Source organism: Camarhynchus parvulus, chromosome 4, assembly GCF_901933205.1.
Source record: "Camarhynchus parvulus chromosome 4, STF_HiC, whole genome shotgun sequence".
In the NCBI taxonomy this organism is placed as follows: Eukaryota; Metazoa; Chordata; class Aves; order Passeriformes; family Thraupidae; genus Camarhynchus; species Camarhynchus parvulus.
In genome coordinates, this window is record NC_044574.1 from 48,663,441 (window position 1) to 48,687,640 (window position 24,200).

Below are 24,200 nucleotides of genomic sequence, written 5' to 3' on the forward strand. Positions count from 1 at the left end.
CACATACCTGACCTCTTTTTTATATGTCAGAATTTTCTTGTGCCTATTTTAAATTGGCCACTCTTGGTTGAAGTCCCCTAGTAATTGCATGAGGAGAAACTGTGAACAGTGGTTTCCTGTTCACTTTCACTTCTCCACAGGGTACTCTCTAGACCCCCATCCCTTTCTATACCTTTGTCAGATTGTACAATCCTGTCTGTTTGGGCATCCCATACATAGAAGCTGCTTTGTTCCTTTGATCAGCTGTTCTGCTTTCTTTTACTGTTCCTCTGTATAAGCTTTGAGATGGACAAGTGGACCAGAATTTAATGCAGTATTCAGATGCAGGCATAATATTTATTAATATTGGGATATAACTTTGTTTCCTGTAGCTTTTCTGTTCTCTTTACAAGTAATTTCTAGCATTCTTTTTGGGTTTCCTTTTTTTTGAGTCCTTCTGAATTAATATTCTCATAGGAAACTTCCTCAATCTTATTTCTGAAAGAAATAATAATTCAACTTCTGACACCTAGAGGGTATGGTTAGGACTGGGTTTTTTTTAATATGTGTCACTTCTTCATACTTTTTAATTCCAAAGCTCATCAGTTGTTTTATTACATGGTATCTCAAAATTATGTTTCTGCATCATGCTGTAGTTTTTTTGTGTACTGTGATAACTGGACAGTTATTGTATGATTATCATCTCAGTATTTATTTTTTTCAGACAATTTATGATTATAGCAGAGATTCCTATGATAGTGAGCTGGCTTCAGAAAAAGCATTAGCATTTATTTATTTTATTTACTTGTTCTTAATGGGTTTATTGTTTTTTTGATACCATTATGTTTGGCTTTAGTCTTCCTCAAGGCTTTTTTATTTTCCTTTACCAGGTAGGATGCATTTGCACTAAGAATAACATTATCTCTTGAAAAAGTCTCTCTGTCTCCAGAAAACATGCACTTTAAGGTTTGTCTTTTAGGGGGTTTATAATTTATAAATAGGAGGCTAATATAATTTCTATCTTTGAAATTCAGCATGTCAGTAGTTGATCTGGTTTTGGGTATTTTTAGAAAAGCTGAATCTGATGCTGATGTAGTTCAGACAGAAAGTTGATAAACCAATTGTTTAAACTGGTCAGGACCAAATCAAGAGTTGCTTCCAATTTTGTGGATTTCCTAGCTGTCTGTACTGAAACAGTTATTTGCAACCTCCAGAAATCCAGTATTATCTAAGTGATCAGTGTAAAAGGTTTCAGAGTAATTAAAATAATTGGAATGATAGATCCTGGGATTTCCACATTCCATGGCCTTCCTGCCACCATGTTTCCTTTATACCTGCAGTGTCCAAGTCCTTTTTTGGGGTTAGCATTCTGGGTCTGCCATCAATGTCTTGGAGAATCCTGTGGAACGTGGAAACCGTGATTTTGGCTTTCTGTCCCTGTATTCTGTTCATATCAGACTTTTAAACACTTTTTTTTTACTATGTTAGTTTTGTGTAACTTCTGTCTCATTCTTTGCTTGAGGTTGCAGTGTCTACCATGAATTTAGAACAGGATACATTGTTCCTGTGGGCACCAGTCTGCTTTCTGCTTGTCCATTTGAAGCTTCTGTATAGTCTTCCTGATGTGAAGTGCAGATCCTGTTTCCCTCTCACTTTAAGCAGAAATTTGTTCATTGTTTGGTGGGTTTAATGCACTCTGGAAGCTCCCCAGTCTCTGGTGAACCTGAGCCTCACTTCCTTACTCCATTGCTATAGCCAATCATTGAAACTTTGCCTCCTCACCAGCTGGATTCTGGTGGGGGTCTTGATCTATGTCGTTTTATGTTCAACCTCCAGGATCTTTCTTCTTTCTTTTGTGTGGTACCCAGGTGGGCTACACCCCTGCCTCCTTCCCAGCATTTCCTAACTTCTCCAGGCTTTTTTTTTTTTTTTTTAAGTGTTGCAGTGTAGCACAAAAGGGCACATAAGAGGACTGTCTCTGGAACGAGGAGGCAAACCTGTTTGGTACCTGGCAATGGAACCACTTGTGGCTATTGCCTGTCCCTTTTTCTCATATGAGTTTTTTGCTGCAGGGAGTTATTGCCAGTAAAAGAAGAAACTCAGACACCTTGTACAGAGAGGGGACTATTGATCAGGATTATCACATTATTTAGCAGTTGAGTGCATTCCTGTCATGAAATCAGGCCTGGAGAAGCTTTTCAGTGCCCTAAAAAAGCATCCTCAGTTTAACTTCTTTCTTTAAGCAGCAATAGGGGGTCTTTTCCTGCAGGTGAGACTACACAAGGATTGCCATGAGGGCTCTGTATGGTACATTCTTCCACCTATGGCACAATCAAGTCACAAGACAGAGCTCTATGTCTGAGGATCATGGGGTGCCTGGAATTAATGTCTTTGCATCACCTATGCTCAGGTCAGGTAATCATGTGACACTTGATACTTTACCCTGGAAATTGCCACCCTCTAGCTAGGCTTCTGACTGCATTTTGCTTGCACATCTGGACTGACTCAGGTGTTCCTATATGGGATGGTAATGCAGCTTCCAGTTAAAGAATTGAGAAGCAATTACATTAAATGTGTCATTAACAACTGTATTCATCATGTTTTGTAACAAATAATGCTGAGACATTGAATCCAAGTTATGAGAGGCTGAAGCTTATCTTTAGCTTATGCTTCACTCAGAGGAAGCTGGCATTCTCCAAAAGCAGTCTTCCTGTTACTTGGGTATGGACTTGATGTAAGTGGAAGGAAGAGCTCCAGCCATGTAAGGTGCATTTGCATCAGCGTGTTACTAAGCTGGTGATCCCTGAGCTTCAGAGGGGTCAAATGGAGGTCATTAAGGTGGAGGAAAAGAGTCCCTAGAGGTTAGAAAGTTTATTGCAGTAGAGCAAAGAAAATGTGTGACGCTCATATCTTGTTGTGAGGTCTGTCTTCTTTCTTGTCCTACTGAAACAGATCTGTGTGTCAGGCTATATGGTCATACACATCTTCTATTAAGTTTAGTGGTACTGAGAAAACTTAAAACTTCTTAAAACTTAAACCTTTAAAACTTAAAGCATTTCTGAAGGTTCAGAAATGCTACTTTAGGTTATAGTTTGAGCTTGTGATGATTGTTTGCCAGCTAACTTGCTGTCACTAGCACAAGTAGAACTTCTTATTTACAACCTGAAAATATTTATATCACAAATGTTTATGACACAGCAGAATTTTTCAGGATAGAAATGTATGTGTAGCTAGGTGACCACAATTAAAATTATCATCTAAGGACTTAAAGAAGAATGAAAAATTTGAATTTAGCTGTTGTTATGAGGGCAGATTCTTTTCTGGCCAAATGACCAATTTCAAGGAAGTTCAAGGGAGTTAAGAGGCACATACCTTTTATTCTGCATCAGTTGGTCAGTTCCATAGCTGGCCTAGGGCTGAATGTTGTCTCTTGAACATGCAAATGTTCTGCATTGATCCTTCCCACAATTTCTGATTTGTTTTTAATTATACCAAAGAAGGAAATAAGCTCTGTGTCCTTGCAAAATTTTCATGGCTTTTCTGATTTGGGGTGTTGCAGGGTGTAGCTAATGCTCTGAAAAGGCTTCAGGATTCCTGGATGAAAGGTGTGATGAAAGAAGTGTATTGTTATTGTTTTAGGGGAGGAATCATGCTACTGGGTAAGCCTCTGTCACTGAGACTTGCTGGACTTGTTTGTTCTGACTTGCCTATGACTCCTTTCTTTCTTAATTCAGGAGATAAAGCCTCAAGTCTATGCTGAGATGGTGCACAGTGTGTTGTGGTGCTCGGGACGGTGGAGAGAGCTCTTCCCAGAGAGAAGAGCTTCTTGCTGACCTCTTAGTGGTACACAGAGGTGAGTGCCACGAGCTTCTGGTTTGCTTCTTGGTATTTTGGGCAGCATGGCTACATTGTGTGTAGATTTATAGGGCAGTTTGAGCTTCGACCGAGGGTGTGGGGAGAATGGCACTGGTGCTGAGCTTGCTTCTGTTTTGATCTACCTTTCATACATCAGTAATCCTTCTAATATTTCAGCCTTTCTCCTCACCCAAAATGCATGTTTTCTGAGAATTCTCCAGCGTATCTACAGCACAGTATGGCAAATCAAGGTGGCCTGTGTGGAGGGCAGGTGAGAGTCATCTCACCCTGCGCTGACTGACCTAACTTTTGTGCTAGCACAGTTAGAATGTGTTGTAGGCACAACTGCTGGACGAGAGGATGAGTGGAGGACAGTTGGTAAAAGTAGCTTCTTGTGCTTTTGATTATTTTAATGGGCTTTGTATGCAGCCAGTGAAGTGTTAATTTGTGCAGAATCAGCTTGGAAACACACCAAATCTGGCACCTGACCATTTTGCCTGCCCTGCATTGGAACGAAAATCAAACTGAAAACCCACAGAGACTGTAACTGCTTGTGTGGTGTCTTGCTTTTAGAGTAGATTTCAAGAAATCAAAGAAGGACAAAAGGAGGCAGGCAGAGCTATTTTTGAGGGCTGGAAAGCAGAGATCTACTGCTATCATCTGTGACTGCCAAACTAACAGAGCAAGATACTTGTCTATGGCCAAACACTGCTGGAAGGGGAAATCTGAGAGGTAAAGACGATGTTAAAGCTACAGAAATTTATCCTAAAATGATTGCAGTCAGTGGCCATGTACTTAACATTTTCTTTACACTGAGATGATCTCTCAGTGTTCATGCAAATTGTAAGTATTTATATAGTGAGTACTTCTGCTAAAAGTAATTCTTAGTACTTCTGCTAAAACTTGTTTCAGAACATGAGAGTCTCAAGAGGTTGGCTGTGGCAGTCAGCTGTAGAAAGTTAAGTGATAAAGGATATCTCAGTCCTTGGCATTACAGTTACATCCCACAGACTGTTGTAGTGGTATGGGAGGCTACCTCTATCTACAAATAAAGAGCTCAAAACTTCCAGTCGTGTGCAAAAAGGATGAGAGAGTAAGGAACAGCAAACCTTTTGTGCTGATTGCAGAGGTGATTGGATAACCAGGGAAGCCAGTACGAGGAGCATTTTGGCATCATGGATATAGTTGATGGGAAGCTCTGAGTTAAGACATTCCCAAAGACTGAATGCTGCCCTTGAATCTTGAAGCTAATGACAGGAGCTGTGTTTAGAGTGGTTGTCTTTACCCAGCTGAAGTGTGCTCTGGGGAAGCAGCAAGACCTTGGTAAAATTGGATGGTTAAGGGGAGGAGCTCAATTAGTAAGTGGCAAATACATTACTGATGCCTTATCTGACTGCAGAGGGGTGGCATGCAGCTCCTACTGTTTTTGTGGGCTGTTCAAGGGTGTGGGGAGATCAAGCTGATTTAGTATGACGCATAGAAAAACGCACACTTCATTTCCCTCAGCAGATACCTTCAATGTTTGGAAGTCTTTCATTGTATCAGAATGCTTTAGGAGATATCAAACATTGAGCAACTGAGGCTGGTAGGTAACTGACCTCATCCAAACCAGGGTCTGGCAGTACTTAGGCAGGCACCAGCTTCTTCTGCTTCAGTTCTCAAAGCAGCTGATGTTGTTGTCCCATTCTTTTAGAAGTGCGTGTCCTGAGTATGCCACAAGAGCACAGGAGAAGTGCTAGGTTGGCGTGGTTGCTTGTGGTAAAGGTGGGAGTGAAATTAGCAAGTCTTGCTTTGTGGCCCTGTGCTTTTTCTATAGGCCTCCTAGAGTAAGCCAGATGTATCCCATTTGCTGCCATTCCCAACCACCCTGCCAAGGTAGAAAGCTCCAGGGACCTAGTCTGGATTTTTAAATCATGCTCACCAGGCCAGCAGATTATTCTGTTCAGTTGTCTTGTGAAAGCTCCTATTTCTAGGAAGAACGATTATAGGCATGTACCTGAATCCATCAGCTGGGAAAACTGGTCATGACTATAAATGTGGAGAGACTCTCCCCATCAGATGAGCCACCCAAACTCTGCCACTGGCTCTTCTGAGAATACTGGATTATCAGTTGGCAGGGATATAATAATAAAAAATATAATAAATGTGTTACAGGAAGACAGCAGCAGATCGGACAGAAGAGGTTGTATGTTTTTTTCTATGTGGAACGTGGCAAAACACTTTCAGTAAAGAGCTGGTACAAGGAAACATGGTTCGGATTAATCTAAGAGCAAATCTAGTTGGGGATGCTCTGAGGTCTTAGCTTAAGAAGTCAAAAAATATCAAGGGCAGATCTGTAAAGCAGAACTGGGTGGCTGTTCCCTGCTTATCCAGAAATTCGGTGACTAAGTCCACATGATAAAGTTACACTTTCTTTTCTTGTCTGACCAGATGCATTCTGATCAGTTTGCTGGTATTGCTCTTGCTGAAGAGTAAGTACACACAGTAAGGTGTGTTATCAACCAGAAAATATGGATAATCTCAATATAGTGAATCAAACCCTGTCAGGCAGAGGTGGGAGCTGAAGTTGCATCACTTGCATTGTGAATGAATATAGTAACATTTTAGGAAGTTTGGTACAGGTTTAGAGGAAAAACAGCTTGTCACCTGTGTATTGTGCTTGTCTTTCACTTTTGGGTAAATGTTCCAAATTCAAAGGTAAAGAATTCATTTGGGGCTGGTCAGAAGTCCAGCCTGAAATCCTATGTGCTGTCTCATTGGTTTCACAAGGGAGACCAATTTTAGCTCCGTAAAATTTTGGCATAATTCTTCTTCATAATATGTCAATAACTATTAATGTTGCTTTATTTCTTGCTGTATTTCACCTATTAAAATATCTTGTATCGAGGTTTGATTTACTACATCTCTTTCTAAACACAACTTTAGTGCATTTTGAAATACTTAATTATATTAAAATATATCTACTTTCAAAATAATTCATTTGGATTTTTTTTTTCAGTACAGAATAACTTTTTAGTGATCGCAGTCTTTGTCTCAGAGCCAAGGTGTGTAAGCTAGGAGATTTAATAATTTGTTCTTCCCAACCTGAATTAGCTGTAATATGAACTGGAGAGATGCTGCTGTCTTCATGGATTATCTTGGGCCCCTTGGGAATGACGCATATTTTAAATGAGAACACGGATTGCTGGAGGAGGTTTAATGTTCACGATAGTAGCCAAGATAAGCAGGTCTGTACTGAACTAAAAGATCTTGGGTTTGAAACTTCTCACTAATTCACTGCAGACTGAAAGCTGCCAGATATAGACTCAAGGAGGTATTTTTAAGAGCCGAGAGGACTTGGCCTTTCAGAGCTCCCAGTGGTGTCTGGGTGTCTGATCTCTGCTCCTGTGGAATTTGAGTTATCTCATTCATGCTAGAGGGTGAATGCTGAATTCCTGTTGGCCCTGCTAAGAGTTAATTTGCAGCTTAGTGGAGTTTGGGCAGTAAAAAAAGTCAAAGCCTGTGATATAAGGAAACAAGAAATATGAGGCTGTGTGAAACACCAGACTCCAGAAGGCATCACACAGACAGCTGTGGTATTTGGGGTCTTCTGAGGAGAATGCCGATCTGTTAAGAAATGTCTCTGCTACAGGAAGAAAGAAAGGATGTATCCATGGTCGAAGGCTTTCCTCAGCACTGCAGAGGATCAGCGTTTCTCTGGCCATTGAGTGTTGCTGGGTGGAGCACAATTTGCTTCTTTACTAGAGCGCAGAGAAGACCATCTCCAATTCCTAAAGAGTGGGATCCACCTGCCACTATATTATATAACTGTGGAGCAGGATGTCCCAAGCACAGGAATCCCTGTCAAGGTGGTTTTTCTGGTAGTCCTGCCCTCTGTGGCACCATAGCAAAAAAGGCTAGGGGAGTGAAGAGCTAGTTGGAGGTGTAATGTGTATGCATAATGAAAGCATTGAGTGGATATAACCTGAACTGTCTCTCAGTAACCATCCTAGCCTCTGTCTCAGCAAAGCTAGGCATGTCTAGTTGTGAGATAAAATAGAAAAAAAACCAAACAGCAAAACATGGGGGCTACTGAGCTGGGTCCCACACACAGACATTACAGTTGAAGGATACTGGTAACTGTACACTGTGGGAATCGATGAGTCTTGCTGCTTTCATTGCAAAAGTATTTTGGTTTTTTTCCTATTCTGTTACTTAGCAAGATGGAAGAAAAAACCATCCTACTAAAGGGAGGAAACTCTTTTGGTTTTGAAGAGATATTTCCACTTTAATTTGTATATCCGATATACAAATTAATTACCTGTATATGGGTGTTGGTTGACACCTTGTGGGTGTTGGTGGATGAAAAGCTTAACAGGACCCAGCAATGTGCACTCACAGCCCAGAAAGCCAACTGTGAGCTGGGCTACATCAAAAGAACTGTGGCCAGCAGTTTGAGGGGAGGTCATTCTACTCTGCTCTTGCAGAGTACTGGAGTACTCATCCAGCTCTGAATAAGCTGAACATAGGAAGGACACAGACCTTTTGGAGCAAGGCCAGAGAAGGGTTGTGAAGACCATCAGAGGACTGGAACAGCTCTCCTATGAAGACAGACTTGAGAGAATTGTGGCTGTTCAGCCTGGAGAAGAGGAGACTCATGGGAGATACTGTGAAGAAATTCTTCACTGTGAAGGTGGTGAGGCACTTGAACAGGTTTCCCAGAAAAGTTGTGGATGCCCCATCCCTGGCTGGAATTGTTCATGGCCACACTGGGTGGGGCTCTGAGCAGCCTTGTCAAGTGCAAAGTGTTCCTGCCTTGGCAAAGGTGCTGGAACTAGATGATTTTGAGTCCCTTCCAACACAAACCATTCTATGATTCTATGATATGAATGCTTTAAAGCTTTTCCTAAAAAACAAGTTAAGTGAAGTCAGTGTCAGAAGTGGTGTAGGGTTCTATTCCTTATCTCCCATGTTTACATTTCCCTCAGCACTACAGCACTTCCTAAGATTTCTGTTTCCCTTTGCAAGTCTGTGTGACTTGTGGAGAACAAGCAGTTCTGAAATATTGGAGGAGAAAAGGATCTGTGCTGCCAGTGTTTGTGGCTATAGCTGGTATTTGCACAAAAAGGAAATAGAGACAGATGGCTGGAAGGACAGTGCTGCCTGTGAGAGCATGAGTCTCACAGGCAAGGAGATGCTCAGTTTTTTTTAATCTTAAGTTTTGCAGCTTTGGCATAAAGCCACGTTTTGAGGAAATCTATCTGGATACAGTTCAAAAAATGCAGCGGTTAAAAATCCAAGAGCACAGTTGCCTCAATATCTGCAGAGTCAGACATACACTGCCAGGGCTGTGCTGTCTGTTCTATGTGCCAAGAGCAGTGGAGGGATGGTGCTCCAATTGCCATTCAGGTGGAAGCCCTTGGAGTGGGGACAGGTGCAGAGCAGAGAACCAGTCTGATTGAGATGGATGGGAGGGGCTCAGGCTGGAAGCACAAGCTCTCCAGTGAGGAGAGCAAAGTGAAATGAAAAGCTGCCTCTTTCAAGCATGACATGTGGCTACTGAGGAGGGGCAGAGGCATGTTGCCATAGTGGGCTGTTCTGATTAGCCAAGAGGCTTCCCCTCAAGGGTAATGACTGACTGCCCATGAGGTATGTTGCAATTCCCTGGGACTGGGAAATGCTGTGAGATGGGTATGGGAATGTTCCGTGGAAGGCTGCAGCATATTGAAGAAACTGAGGCAGAACAGTTCCACCAGTTTTAGGTTTTTATCTGAATCTCTTTTTCTGCTGAACTCTCAGAGTTTAGATGGACAGTGTATACAGTGCAGGTCTAGACGGTGAGAAGTCAAGTCCTCAGTAAAGCCAGGTGAGTTCTGGTGGGTGTTATTTTTGTGCTTATTGCAACTTGTAATTTGCAAAGGAGTAATCTTGGCCAGCCTGGGTTTTCCAACTCCTATCAACTGCCCTACAGCCTTGACATCAGGAAACTGAGCCAGTCTGGTGGGGGAAAACTTGGGCTGTGCATTGCAAGAGCAGAACTTGCCCCAGTAAAGTAGGAGCAACAGAAGGAGAGGTACTGGCTTGTGACTCTGAAGCAGAAGACTTGATCTTGGTCACCTGTCCTGTATATTTTGGTAACACTAAGCTGCTGTTTGTGACTACCTGCAGCTGTGATACTGGCTGAAGCTCCTCTATTTTAACTTTTTCTTTCTGGTATGCCACCTCTTTGAATGGGTAAAAAATTTGCCAATTTGGCTAGCGCCCTCACTAGCCAAAATCAAGATGTTATATGAGGAGATTAAACTTCAAGTTTCTTCCAGCTTCCCTGTCTCTTGCTGAATACACCCTTGCTGCCTGCAGATCTCTCATCTCCTTCCTCTGTAGTGCTATCTGGGGGGTGTTTTTTTTTTCTTTCCTATTATGTCTGGTTCACAGCAATACCAGCATGGATCAGGGGGTGTAAAGCAGCATGGTGAGTAGCCAGCCAGTCCTCCTCCTGAGGGCTGGCTGCTGCCATTTGTCTCTCCAGGATATCTGAGAGATTATCTCAGGTGTTTTTCTGATACCATGTACTAATGCAGACCATCTCGCAGAAACTCAGTATGTGGCATGACGATTACCACATGGTGTGCTGTGGAATTATTTGGGATCTTTTGTAATTGTGCATAAGGTTTTGCATCATCCTACAATAAAGCTACTGAGGACAAGCACAAAAATGCATTTTTCCTAATGTTCTGTTGCTTAATGCTGCACTGGAGGACGTAAGTGGAGGAAAAAGTCTTCTGTGCCTCTGTCCATGTGTGAGTCAAGTTCTCTACCATTTTACAGGTTTGCTCTTGGCTTTCAGAGAGTTACTACTGGATCTTGTTGCCATGTCACCTTTACACACAAGTACCTCTTTCTCTATAGATTGTCTGGCAGGAGACAGGATGTGGTCACTTTCAACATATGTGTGGCTTTGGAGCAGTAAGACCCAAACCCTGTAGGGACTCAACAATTGTCACTACTCACACCAACTAAATATAACCAAAGCTATGTATTATGTGGCATCTCTGGTTGCCTAGAGTATGCTTGGGGCAGAGGTTATTTCATCAGTCATGAATTATTACATTTATGTTCAGTTTGAGTGTGGGCAGTTGGCTGCACCTGAAATCTGTGTAATATTTCTTGGAAGTGAAATTGTCTCTACTAGCATTTCCTGCACAACTTTACCTCGGTGTGTATGTGAGGCAACAGAGGCAAAGTTAGACAGGAAACTCTGACTAAATATAAAGGAAAAGTTTTTGCCATGAGGATGGGCAGTGACTGGACCAGAGATCTTGAGAGACTGAGTTACCTTTCTCCTTGGAGATACTAAAAACTTGACTGGACAAGGTCTGGAGCAACCGACTTTAATGGGGCTTAGTTTAAACAGTCAGGCCCTCAGAGTCCAGAGGTCCTTCCCAATCTACCTCATTCTGTAGGGTTTTTCAGCTGAGCTAAGCTGTGCCAGATATGATTAGAGTCTGGATGAGCTATTGTCTTTGTACTGGAGCTGAATTTCTCCATGTTATTTTCTTCAATGCAGGCAGTGATCCAGATGGACAGAGCAGTAAGGCGCTTGGAGCCATGGAAGATCGCAGTCATTGTTGTGTCAGTGATAGTAGCCTTAGCCCTCATCATTGGCTTGATTACATTTCTTTTGTGCCATGGTAAGTGCCCTGCTATTTTGTTGTGACAAGCTTTCAGGAATCTGTTGTGTTTCACTTGCTACTGTGGTCCTGTCTGATGATTTAGGCATGCAATTTTCCTCTGGTATAAAACTCACATGAGAACTTTCAAAATGCTATTTGAGAGCTAGATTGATCTGAAGACCTGTAAGAATACTTGAAATGTGCTTTACTTGAAGCAGAGAGTTCAGTTTTAACCCTCCTTTTGTTTCTTGTCTTGGTGTTTCCACTGGTATCCAGTGTCTCCACTGACTGACCAAAGGATAACAGTCTTGTATAAGCCAGGGGTGCGTCTAGTACTCAGGCTATGCATAGTAAGCTTAATCTTGAATGGGTTTTTGCAGAAACTCAACCTGGCCCCTCTAGCTGAGAATATTCCAGAAAGAGACAGGGCAGTGCTTTAGGCTCTTCAGAGCTCAGAACTCAGTTCCGGTTGCCAAGAGCCCAGTTTCAGTAGCAGATCATAGAATCATTAAAATTGGAAAAGATCTTTGAGATCACCAAGTTCAACCATCTTGGCTTATGACTTGATGACAATTAATTCCATTCCCAGTCACTTGCCTCATGAATGAGGTTGAGTCATTCCATTCCCAGTCTCTGAGGTAGCAGTGTGTGTTTTTTGAAATGCTTTTCTGCATTCCATGAATGGAATGAATCATGTGGCCATCTCAGCTCACCAAGAGTCAATGAGGCTGTGGCTTACACTAGGACACCAGAAGGAACAGTGGCAGAGCTACAGGTCAGCTTTGCTTTTTGCCAGCTCTGTGTTGCAGGGCCCCTCTCTGCCATACACTCAAGAGACAGATTTTTAAATTAACCCAACCACTGAACAGATGTAAACAGCTCTGCCCCACATGCCTCTCAGAGGGGCAGGAATGGGACAGAGTGCAGCCGAGGAGGAGTGGATGTGTCTGAGTCAGAAGAGCTCCTTTGTCTTGTGCTATGTTCACCTTAGGCCAACAAGAAGATGGACCTCAGGGCAAATGTTGTAGTGGGTGTAATTTGGAGCTCCTTGGGATGGTCCTCAAAGAAGAAATGAGCCCCTAGATGGTCCATGGAGCAACAGGATGGTCCAGAACCCCCTTTTACCAAAGTGCTGCTAAAGCTGTAATTTCAGTTTACAGGATCACTGTCAGGGCCAGGGACCCTTGCTTGTGCAATGTTCTGTGAGATATTGTGCATCTTTGAATTGTACTAAAGATGATCAGCTACCTTTCCTTCTTTTTATCCACTGTAGATCAAGACAGATATTACAATGCATCTTTCCAAATCACCAATGTCGACTATAATCCTCAGTATGAAAGGCAAACTACAGAGGAGTTCAGGAACCTAAGTGAACATATCGAAACCATGGTAAACTAAAATCTTCTCTGCTTATACCTGACCTATGCTGAAGAGTTCTGCAAATGTGTAATTGAAAATAGAGTCAGAGGTGATTGTGCCTCATCCCTACATGGCTGGCCTTACCTTACACACCTTGCTGCTGTGGGTTAAAGATGCATAGCTGACTTTTCACATGCAGATGGTAAGCACAGGTGTCTGCTTCACAAGCCCTGTGGTGGAACTGGCAGGCACAGAGCAGAATGGATAGTGAAATCAGGCAACTCAGTGTTTATTTTGGATTTGCATTCCCTGATGGAAATTTAGTGGTAGCTTTGGTGTAGAGGTGGAGATCTGAAGGCATTTTCCTGTGATTCAGAGGCTCATGAGAAACACATGTTATATTGTAAAAGCATATACTCATTGCAGGTGTATTTTAACACACTCTTTTCTTTTAACAGATGTCTCAAGTATTCAGGGGGTCCTTTCTAAGTAAAAGATACATCAGGTCCCATGTGGTCAGTCTAAGGTAAGTAATGTGAAGGCCAGGAATAAGCAGAAATGTGCTAAATAAATTTTTTTCCTACCTGTTGACCATATGAAGCATTCCTGCTTGCTTGGGTTACACCAGTAGGGTGACTTGTCTGGTTGTTGCTGTCCTCTAGTGTTCACAACACTGAGGACACAGTTACCCTTAGAAGTCAGCAAGGAAGAGAAGTTTGGCTTTATGCTTTTGCAGATTGAATACCCTTTCCCTAACTGTTCCCAGAAAATTCCCTCTGATCACTGTCATAGCAAGAAGCTTTTGCTCTCTGCTGACATGTCATCATTTTCCTTTACTTGAGCACAGACATAAAATTTGTTCTGGACATCTGTGCAGACCAGACCTGTTCTTATATAAAGAAGGCAGGCAGTGCAAAGCAGAACCTGGAGCATTAGTAGGCAAAGAGAACTACACCATTTGTTTTTGTTGGTTTGTAGCCCAGATCCTGTTGGAGTGCTTGCATCTGTTGTTCTGGTATTTAAATTTCCCTCTGCTGACAGTGAAGCAACGACCCGGGGTCAAGTCAACAGTGTGTTACTCAGAAGGCTGAAAACAATCTCGACACTCCTGAATGTTGACCAGTCTACCATTAAACTCACAGGCAAGTGCCTTAGGTTTGTGTTTTCAGCTTGGAATTTGTTCCTCACACTCTGCTGTCCTCAGTGTAATGAATTTCACCTTAGTGTGCAAATATGGGCTGTTCTTGTTTTCTTTCTTTGCCTTCTCAAAATTGTCTGTTAGGCTGACAGCATGGGAAGTTGGAAGACAGAACATGGAAAGAACTAAAACATTGGCGCTGATTTATGAGTGTGAGCTCTTCTCCATGCATCAGAGGCTTTCCCTGTGTGACCTGGTTGTGTTGAATGAGATAGTCCCCCTCAATTCATCAAAAAAGGTCCAATTTTGTGACCAAACAACTTTAAGACATACAGTAAATTGAGTAAGAACCTTTATAACCAGGCACTGAAATGCAGAGTCCTCAAGCTATTAAAATTGCAGGGCTGAGCTGGTTCCCTTCTCTATCCTCTGCCATTTCCTTTGTCATTTGACATGTTTCTGTAGCAAGTGTCTCTAACAAGATTCTGAGGATCACTGGGCAGTAATCCTTTCCCATGAATCTGTTGTGGATTGCTGTCTGACTCTGACAGAGGGGTTTTTTTTGTAGGAAAGAAATTAGAAATGTTGCAGTTTACCTTCAGACAATCCCAGCACTGAGGACTTGTGAAGACTCATCTGACCACCTTGCCACACTAAACCTGAACAAAGGCTTGTAGGCATTTGCTGGTGGCTGTGCACATTGTACACGTAGATATAACCTGGACCCACTTGCAGTCATCTGCTGCTTTTGTTAGCTCTGAGCTAAGGCAAGAAATGTGCATCCTGCAGCCTTTCTGTGAGGAACAGAGGCTTAACTAAATTTCTCCAGCACAGCAAATTACTACTTCTTGTACTGTCACTCCAGGCAGCAATGCAAGCCATTTAATTTTTGTATCCTGGGTACAGGGAGGGAGTCTGGGCTGGATCACATAGCCTATGAGATAAACTTACTGTGGTCTTTCCTTTTCATTCCAGAGTTGAACAAGGAAAAGGGAGATAATCTTTTAAACAACTGTAAGTACAAATACTTTTTAGTAATGGTCCAGGGACATGGTGCTGGAGGTTCTGTGCTTACAAAGTCCTTATACTTTCATGATACAAGTTGAAAATATAATTTGTTGCAGATATTAGAACAGTAGGCAGTGCATGAGCGAGGGGAGACTTCAGCTCATTTCCTTGCAGTCTTGCTGGCTCTATACATTTGTAGAATCAAGCATTCTGGCTTGGTGGTGGGAAGCACTTGCTTTAATGTTGGTTGTTGGAAGTAGGGGCATGTAGTGAGCCACTATTAGCAAGTTTGCAGAAGAACTACAGTTTTGCTGTTGGCCATGATTCTTGCTGGAATCCTTCAAAAAACATTTTCCCTCCATCCCCCTCCTCCCTGAAGAAAGGTTTGGCAGTAGATGTCTGTCAGATTTGACCTAAACTTTAAGGGAAAGACCAGAGGGTGGGAGAGGCAGAAGAGCTGTCCACACTCAGAGCAAGGCAGTGGCATGGCCTTGGAGAGTGGTAAGTTCTCAGTCCTCCTGTTGTGCTCCCCCTTGAGGTCTTAGAGCTCCTCAGGAAAATGGGAGACAGCGTAAGTACCTCCCATGGCACTCCAGCAGTCCACTGCATGCTCTTGAAGACTTTGCATGTTAGCTTTCCCTCTTCAAATTGCCTATGAGAATTAACTGGTTTGAATCTAACTTTTTTCAGCTGGGTAATACCTCATTGTTGGCACAGTGGCTGTAAGTAAATTGTTGGGAAGAGTACACTATTTTTTTGTTGCTGCTGCCAAGGCTAATCTGTAGGTGACCTGAAAAACTCCCTTTTTTTTCAGGGTCTCAGATACACAGCCTTCACGTCCCATGGGAATTCATATGGGCTTGTGTGTCTGAAAACTGGTTTAATGAAAAAAGTACTGACTCCTCTACCAAATGTCTTTGTTTACCCTGCATGTATCTTGAGACACTTGTGACCATGGCACTTGGTTTCCTTGCTTTAGGTGAAGGCTGTCTCTTGATGGAGACTCCTGCCTTGTTGCACCTGTGCCTGCAGCACAGGTGATGAGGGCTTCAATCAGCTAAAGCAGAGCTGCCTTTTCTCTGACAGGCTGTGGAATACGAAGTCAGACGTCCTCCTTCACAGGAGTGGAGAGAATAACTGGTGGGCAGCATGCACGGGAGGGAGAATGGCCATGGCAGGCGAGCATTCAGCTCGATGGGAGCCATCGCTGTGGGGCATCAATCATCAGTAACACCTGGCTGGTGACTGCTGCCCACTGCTTTAGAGGGTAAGTCATCGGCACCTCTCTGATCCTACAGGCCTTAGGACTCTTGGGTGCTCTGACCTTTTGTGACCCTCTAACATCTGTATCTGCTGAAAGATAATGAAGTTGTACTCTTCCCCTTCGGCAAACCTGGTCACATTGCTCTTTGATGCTTAAATGGAGACCTAAGCTCCCTTAAGTATGTTGTTTTGTGTGGCTCTGGCATAACCTCAAACATCTCACAGAGTAAGAGATCCTCGGAGGTGGACTGCCAGCTTTGGAATTCTGCTGAGACCTCCAAAACAGAAAAAATTAGTCCGGAAAATTATTGTTCACGAGAGATACGGTGACGTTCTCCTTGATCATGAGTATGACGTGGCTGTTGTGGAACTTGCCTCTCCTATTGAGTTCACAAGTGATGTGCACAGTGTCTGCCTTCCTGAAGCATCTCATGTTTTCCCAGACAACAGTTCCTGTTTTGTCACTGGCTGGGGAGCTTTGGAGAATGATGGTGAGTGTCTCTTGCCTCCCTGTGCCCTGTCACACATGTGCCTGAGAAGACTGATGTTAGTTTTATGGGTTTTTTTTTTTATTTTGAGTTCCTTAGACTTGGTGTTTAATAGTTGCATGTCCCAGTGAGATAGCTTTGGACTTAGTTGGCTGCTTTTTTTTCTGGCTTGGTCAGTGGATCAGAAATGGGGGGAAGACCCTGAAGGTTAGTCTTACAGGATTTAAGAGCAACTTTTCTTAGTTTCTGTACACACAGCACTGGTTGAATACATTTGGTTCTCCAGTCCCTCTGGGTTTAGCTCTGACATCAGTTCTTTCGCTGTTCAGATTTTTTGCAGATGCACCATGACAATTTTCATCAGTTTTTCTCTCTTTAGTCATAAGTGAGGCCTCATCCAGTGATTTGAGTAAGCTTCTTTCAAATTAGTCTGTGTCGTTGAGGTTAGAGAGGATGGGACTATAAATCTGCTTGTGAGAGTCACTGACCTGTATAGGTTGTCTCATGGGAGACCCTTGGGATGTATAGTGATTGCCCAAAGCTATGCTGCAGTTAACCAAATGGGTCTTTCCAATGATAGCAAGGACATACCATGTAGCCTACAGTTGAATGCAGCACTGAAATATGTACAAAAATCCATTTGTCCATTATGCTGAAGAGCATCTGGTGATGATGAAAGATGGATAGGAGTTATGTTTGGGCACAAGTGAAGGACTTTGGCAGCAGAGGGCATTAACTTTCTTAATCCTGAGACATTTTCTGGGTAGCTCCCTTAATTGCCTGTGATGGCAGGAAAAATTGGCTACTCTTAATAACTGAGTTTTTTATTTTGCTTACCTTGTCTACAAATTCTAATACCACTTCTCCTTCTAGGCTACAGTGTTAATCAGCTTCGACAAGCAGAAGTGAGAATTATAAGTACTGCAGTTTGTAATAGGAGACAAGTGTACGGCGGAGCGATAACAGCTGGAATGTTGTGCGCTGGATACTTGGATGGGCAGGTGGATGCTTGCCAGGTAAGTCTCTTTATTGGTATTAGTAAAAAGGAAATAGGTGGGGTGGAAGGTTATGTTTTCTAGAAATAAAATGTACTTTGGGCAATCTTAAGTTTATGAGTTTCATTATCTTGATAGATACAAATTAAGAGCTTCAAGGCTCACGTACTTCAGTTTGCATGAGTTTTTTGGAGTCTGCACTTCAGTTTGCATTAAGTTTATATACAATGCACAAGTGAGAGAATGCAAATGTGAGAGTGTGAATTAGACATAGGCTGTGAGCCTCTGTTTTGTCAGTAAACTGTGTGAAACTTGAATTATAGCTGAAGTCTACCGAAAAATACCCGCTAATTGTAACAGAAGAATTTGAGTTCATGGCTGTTTACTTTTTTTCTGTCTGTTGACATTTTTCTCCTTAGGGTGACTCTGGTGGGCCACTGGTGCATGCAAATTCCAGAGGAATCTGGTATCTTGTGGGAATAGTGAGCTGGGGAGATGAATGTGCCAAGCCAAATAAACCAGGAGTATACACACGAGTGACTTACTATCGAAACTGGATCCACTCCAAAACGGGCATCTGAAATCTGGAGCAGGTTAAGTTCTGTGGGCTGTGTACAGCTATTCCTCTGACACATCCTGCTCTGTGGTCACCCTCTAAGCAGCTGCTGGCTTAGCTTGTGGTCGTGTATAAAGTACCTGTAAGCTTGGAGCAGTCTGGGACTTGAAATTGATTTGGCCTACAGCCCAGACAGGAATGGACTTGATCCATGTGACATTTGTTTGTTCAGGAAGTAGTCTGTCAGAGGGACAACTGCCTTCATCTATACGCAATATATTGACCCTTTTTTCTACATGGTCACATGTCTTGGCCCCAGCTTTTATACCCAAGCAAAGTGTTTGAGCCCAAACAATCATCTACCAGCATCCAAGACAAGCTATAACTGAAATCTAGTCCATCCATTTGCTGTGTGCTCACAAGGCCCTATCTATCCATAGAAAAGCTACAATCCAGGCCCTGACTCCAAGGCTGCTGTACTTCTGAGTTCTTGAGCTTTCTCCTGCATCATTCCAGGAACTGAAATATAATGAAGAATGGAAGATGGCTTAGAGAAGTCTTGGCTCCTAATATCACACTGGACTGTTAATTAAGTGAATAGAGAACTTTTCCTTGCCTGAGAAAGAAATTAGTGGAAAACACCAGCTTGTGTCCACCTTCTTTGAACAAGTGAACGTATGCCTGTTCATAGTTTCATATAAACAGTCTCTACCACAGCATTTGCCAGGGGAGTGATGGCTGGACTTAAGACCAAAAACCACCTTATGTTCATACCAGTTTGTTGTGATAGCACAATATTTGGCTGAATTAATTTCCAGTTTTATCTTTCCAGACTGTATTTTTCTGAATAAAAGTCCTTTGCCTTTTGTGCAGGATGGATGGTTGAAACAATCTTAGTATGACCTTCATCAAAAAAAACTTCTCATTCTTATGAATGCTGTTCTTAAGTCTTTATAGTTTTATATGTGCATTTTTAGCTATATCCTATAAAAAAATAAAATGCTTTTGCATTACAATGGAAATATCCCTGTCCTTCGGAGCAGGACAGAACTTCTGACAGATCCAGAAATCTTATGTACAGAGCTCTCTCTTCTCAAAGGAAGTAAGAATTGCCTGTGTTGCATTGCCAGACTGTAGCTGACTCATTTGATCTCAGCCACACAAACCTCATATTCTCTCTGGCTTTGTTTTCAGGAGCCCATGTTTCTGTCAGCCTGGGCAGAAACATATCTACCTTCTGTCAGGTAGATATCCAATGCTTTCTACAACCCGCAGCAGAACACACCTATTCTTGGTGGAGATGCTCTCCTTGGTGTGTTTGCAAGCTTTCCAACTTCATGTGGATCCTGATCCTAACAACAGCAACTGCTGTGGACTTAATTGCTGGATAATGAGCCACTGAACTGCTCTTTTATCCCTCTGTGGTCAGAAGAGAAAGAACTCAGGAAAGGAGATACTGGCCACACTGCCAAGATTCCGAGCTGGTCCAGCATGGCAAGCAAGCAAGAACCTTCTGCCAGGCTAGAAAAGGCAAACAGCAGGCTGTCAGTATGCTTTTAGTTAGAAGGGCCAGGGAAAACAGGCCCTCAGTGGTTATAGTCTTGGGATCAGAGTGTTGTTCAAGTTGAGCACAGTCAGCTGGCAAAGTTAATGGCAGCTCAGGGATCCCCTCTGGATTGTGCAGCTCGCTGCCAGTGCTGCCCAAATAGAGCAGTGATCCCTCCAGAGCAGTGATAACAGAAGTATTTTGATTACATGTTCTGTGATCTGTTTTTCAGTCCAGAGAACAGTTTTTCTAGAGCCTCACTGGAGGTACAGGAATAGTTGGAAGCCCACAGAAGATCTGTAGCTGTTGTGTGTTCTATACTTGTGTATACCTGGCTCTTGATTTTTTTTTCCTCCAGGAACATTTCTTGTGGAATGTTGTGAGCTTCAGAAACAAACTTGGTGGTTTAATTTAATTTAATTTAATTTAATTTAATTAATATAGGGAATAAGCACAGTCAGACTGGTTCCATAGGTCTGAGCCCAACAAATTTCATTTCAGCCTCTTCAGCTGAACTCGTCTTTAACATATATTGCTTGTCAGAGGAAGCTTAAAACTGATATATGACAAATATATATGAAGTTTTTTTCTTGGTTGTAGCACTTGTCTTGCCAGAATGGTGAATGAAATTTTATACTTGTCTTCATAAATATCATTACAAAATACTATGGATTTTCAGTTTTAAAACCACTTTAGGCTTGGGTTTTCAAAGGACATAATGGTTTCTCCATCTGCTGGATTTCATTGTAACTTGCACACTTCACATTTTTAGGATTGCAAATACCAACTTTCTCACTGATTCCCCAAAATAGATAAGTAGATGTCCAAAAAAATTCATTTTGCATCTGTGAACTTTCCAGTTTGCTTCTTTTGGGTACTATATCAGAAAGCCTAAAGCATTTAGCTCAGTCTCAAGGGCTGGAGTAAGTCTCATTCTCCAAAGTGGTGAAAATAAAACTTAAATACTCAACTTGTCATTTGCTTAAGGAACTGCCATTTCTGAAGGTCTACTTGTAGAGATACAGTACCTAATCTCCCTTATTGCTGAGTGCCAGCACAGTGCAGCCAGGAGGAGTAGGGATGAAGAGAATCTGGCATCTATTGCTGTATGTTTTGGAAGCTTTTATTTTGGACTACCTTGTGGAGATTCTCCTTTATAGCATCTGGAAATTTTGGTTCCAGTTTCTTCTGGAAGCAATGTTCACATTCTCTGAGGCCTCTTGGTGATGCAAAGCAGTACAAACGGTGACAATCAAGAAGAGCATTTGAAAGAACAGACTTCATCCAAAGGAATATTGATGTGGTTGGACATGATAGGCGTGAATCACTTGTGGAAAAAGTACACTGATGTCAACCTTGTCTGGCTTTTCATGGGGGAAATTAAGGAAACTGAAGCCAAAACTTTTTATTTGGTTTAGGTGGTTAGCAGACTTGCATTTCTTTGAAGCTGCATTTTCACCAATTTGTGAAGCTACAAGCTGCAGTTTCTCTCATCTATGTTTTTAGAGGAATTAACGTCTTCACTTAAGGCAGAATGGGATATATCTAAGTATACAATCATGCATGACACACAGGAATGTAAGTTATATGTAAATTTAATAAAATCTGTTAAATTTGCCTTCTGTTTCATGTACTTACTAATTTCCTGCGTCACAACAACTTTAAGTTGGAGACTCCTCTGTTTTAAATGCTACACTGATTCTATACCATGGATTTATGTGCTGGCTTTTATGTTCTCTTAATCATCTGTTTTTTTGTTTATTAGAAGCTGTTAGATGAGCAAAATGTCATCCAGACTAGGACAGAATTCACCCACCTGGCCAGTGGTTACCCAAATTTATGTGTAGGTAAACAGGTCCTGTGTCATCCACTAGAGGGTGAATGGTATTGTACAAGAGCCTTACGACCCATGGCACCTGGTGATGCTCTGCTTCAGCTCACTGGAGAGGAGCTGGAGGACAAGGCACTGTGTTCCTACTGCCTTGAGGATGCAGAGATGCTGCACAGTTTGTTTGCAAAATCTGGGGAGGCTGCAGCTGCTTGAAGCTGGAGGCTTTAAGCACAGGTATCTGCAGCACCATGTGAGTTTCAGGCATCTCCCATTGGAAAGTTGGTGTCCCTCTTTCCCCTCTAAGTGTGTTAAATACAGTAGGCTGTGGCTATGAGAGCAAGGGCTGAGCAGGTTTTGTCTGCTTATCTGCAGCAACAAAGCCAGAGCTTTGTCCTGTGGAAGAGTAGGCTGGGAAGGCACGTGGTCAGGTATTTTTGGCATTGTGGGTCAGTTTTCTGAGCTTGTCAGCCTTCTTGCAAACGAGATAGCAGAGCAGCAGTAATTTTGAGAGCCTGGTAGGATAAAGATAGCGAGGTTTGCAGTGGCATGCTTTGGTCTCCCATATTGACAGTTCCTGAGGATTCTTGTAAATTGAAGACACTGATCAGATTTTTTCTTGTCCATTTCTTGTCATAATGGGGAACTTGGTACAAATTTTACTGTGTTCTGAGCTGGAAGGGAACTACATGCTGGAGTTCATCAATCCCAGTCTATAATACCTAACAACCAGCCAGATGAACTTGGAATTTGAGGTTATTTAAGAGGATAAAAAGGAGTTTTAAAGCAACAGCTTTATTGCAGTATTATAGGACATGCCATGTTGGCTGTAGATGGGAAGGTGGCCATTTGTTTGAAAGAAGAGTAGCCCTTTTGTCACATTTTACTGGGTCCAGTGCAAGAAAGGGAGTTTAGAGACAGACTTCTTAAAGGACATAATTTTAACAAACATTTTTTATGGCTTAGAAAACAGCTCTCTGCTTATTTTCAGACAGAGCCTGTGCTGTGTATGTAAAACAGATAGCATTTATGAGCATTGAGTTACATTGGCAATTGTGTCATGACCCAAAGATATGCTCAGCTGGTGTGGTTGTATTTGGCTGTGTGGTTGGAGTTTCTGTCAAAGGGTTTGAAGTGAAGAATGGAAGAGAAGAATAATTCTTATGATCTTTTGTATGCATGGCTAAACAGCATCCTTCTATAAAACAAAGCTGTCAGCATTTCAGCTTGCTGAGTGTCTGATCTATTACTGCTGCAAAGAAAACTTTTCAAAACTCAAGTGGTTAGAAGACTTCAGAAACAAATAAAACAAATGGCAGTTAATCTGCTTGATCTTTAATTTTATTTCTAAAGGAACCCTTTCTTAAATCACACTTCCTTTGAAGAACATTTTGTTTGCCATTCGTTGTTTGTGGCATTTTCTCAGGTGCAAAAAAATTGTTTCAATTAAGAAAGAGAAGAGGCTTTGAGGGACTTGTCACCCAAAAAATGCAACTCTTTCTTTTATATAAGCCTGCATAGGTCTGAGAAATACATGGCATATCTCCAATTCACTTGATTAGCTAATGAATTCCTTCCTCCCTGCAGTAAACCAGAGTTGTGCTTGCTATATGATGTTTGTCCCTTCTGTGCCTGTGCTTTCCACCTTCCAGTTGTGCCACTTGGCTGTCCCTTACTTTAGGACATCAGCCTGGAATTCAGATCCTGTTTTAACCACAGATTGTTCTTTGCAAATCAATACAAACAAGCAGCAATTGTCACACGTCTCTGACCTTCACCAGGCTCTTGGGATCACCTGCAGCCTTTGGAGCTGTGACTCAGACAGTCTGGCACTGCTCTCCAGGCCAGCAGATGACCTGCATACCAAAGGGGGCTGCTGATAGCAACATTCCTTCTCCAGTGGACAGACCAGATGGAGGGACTGTGCTAGTTATGTGATGTCTGCTATGCTAGAGCATGATGAAAATGTAAGAAAAAACTTATTTACTGTGAGAGTACTTGAACTTTGAACAGGAGAAGTCGTGGAGTCTCCATCCTTGGAGATACTCAAAACAAAACTGGACATGATCCTCAGCACCCTCATCCAGCTATGCTTGTTATGAGCAGAGGTTTTGGGCTAGATGATCTCCAGAGTTCTCTTTCTGCCTCAGCTGCTCTGTGATTATCTTCTCTCCAAGGGCCTTAGCAGCTTCAGGGAAAGGCAGATGGCCATGGCTAAGGGGTGAGCTGACTGTCCCCCTCAGCTGTGTCTGTGACAGCCACGTGCTCTGGTAGCCAGCCTAGAGAAGCCTGACACCAGGTCCTTTTCATGCTTGACCCTTAGTGCCAAGCATGCCATAACAGTGCTGTTGTCCCAGACTTGCCTGGCACTGTTGCCTTTGAATAATCAGTGGAAACAGCAGGGCATGGAAGGGAAAACAATCCATTCTGTGCCACCTAAGCAGGAAGCAAGTTACCCAAGAGAGAGCTCAGACAGGTGGTCTCACAGGAAGGCAGTGAACCAAGTGGGACCTTCATTTGGTAGTCTGCATGT

The 24,200-nt window shown here is 42.4% G+C and overlaps 1 protein-coding gene across 1 annotated transcript; it reads left to right on the forward strand.

Annotated features, from left to right (window-relative positions):
* Window positions 1-3,732: 3,732 nt before the first annotated feature.
* Window positions 3,733-18,318, forward strand: TMPRSS11E (transmembrane serine protease 11E). Its single transcript, XM_030947802.1, is given in 11 exon segments — window positions 3,733-3,780; window positions 3,782-3,832; window positions 11,381-11,504; window positions 12,760-12,875; window positions 13,304-13,371; window positions 13,824-13,987; window positions 14,959-14,997; window positions 16,078-16,258; window positions 16,480-16,745; window positions 17,616-17,758; window positions 18,157-18,318. Coding segments are annotated over 11 exon segments (1,362 nt in total).
* The last annotated feature ends 5,882 nt before the right edge of the window (window positions 18,319-24,200 follow it).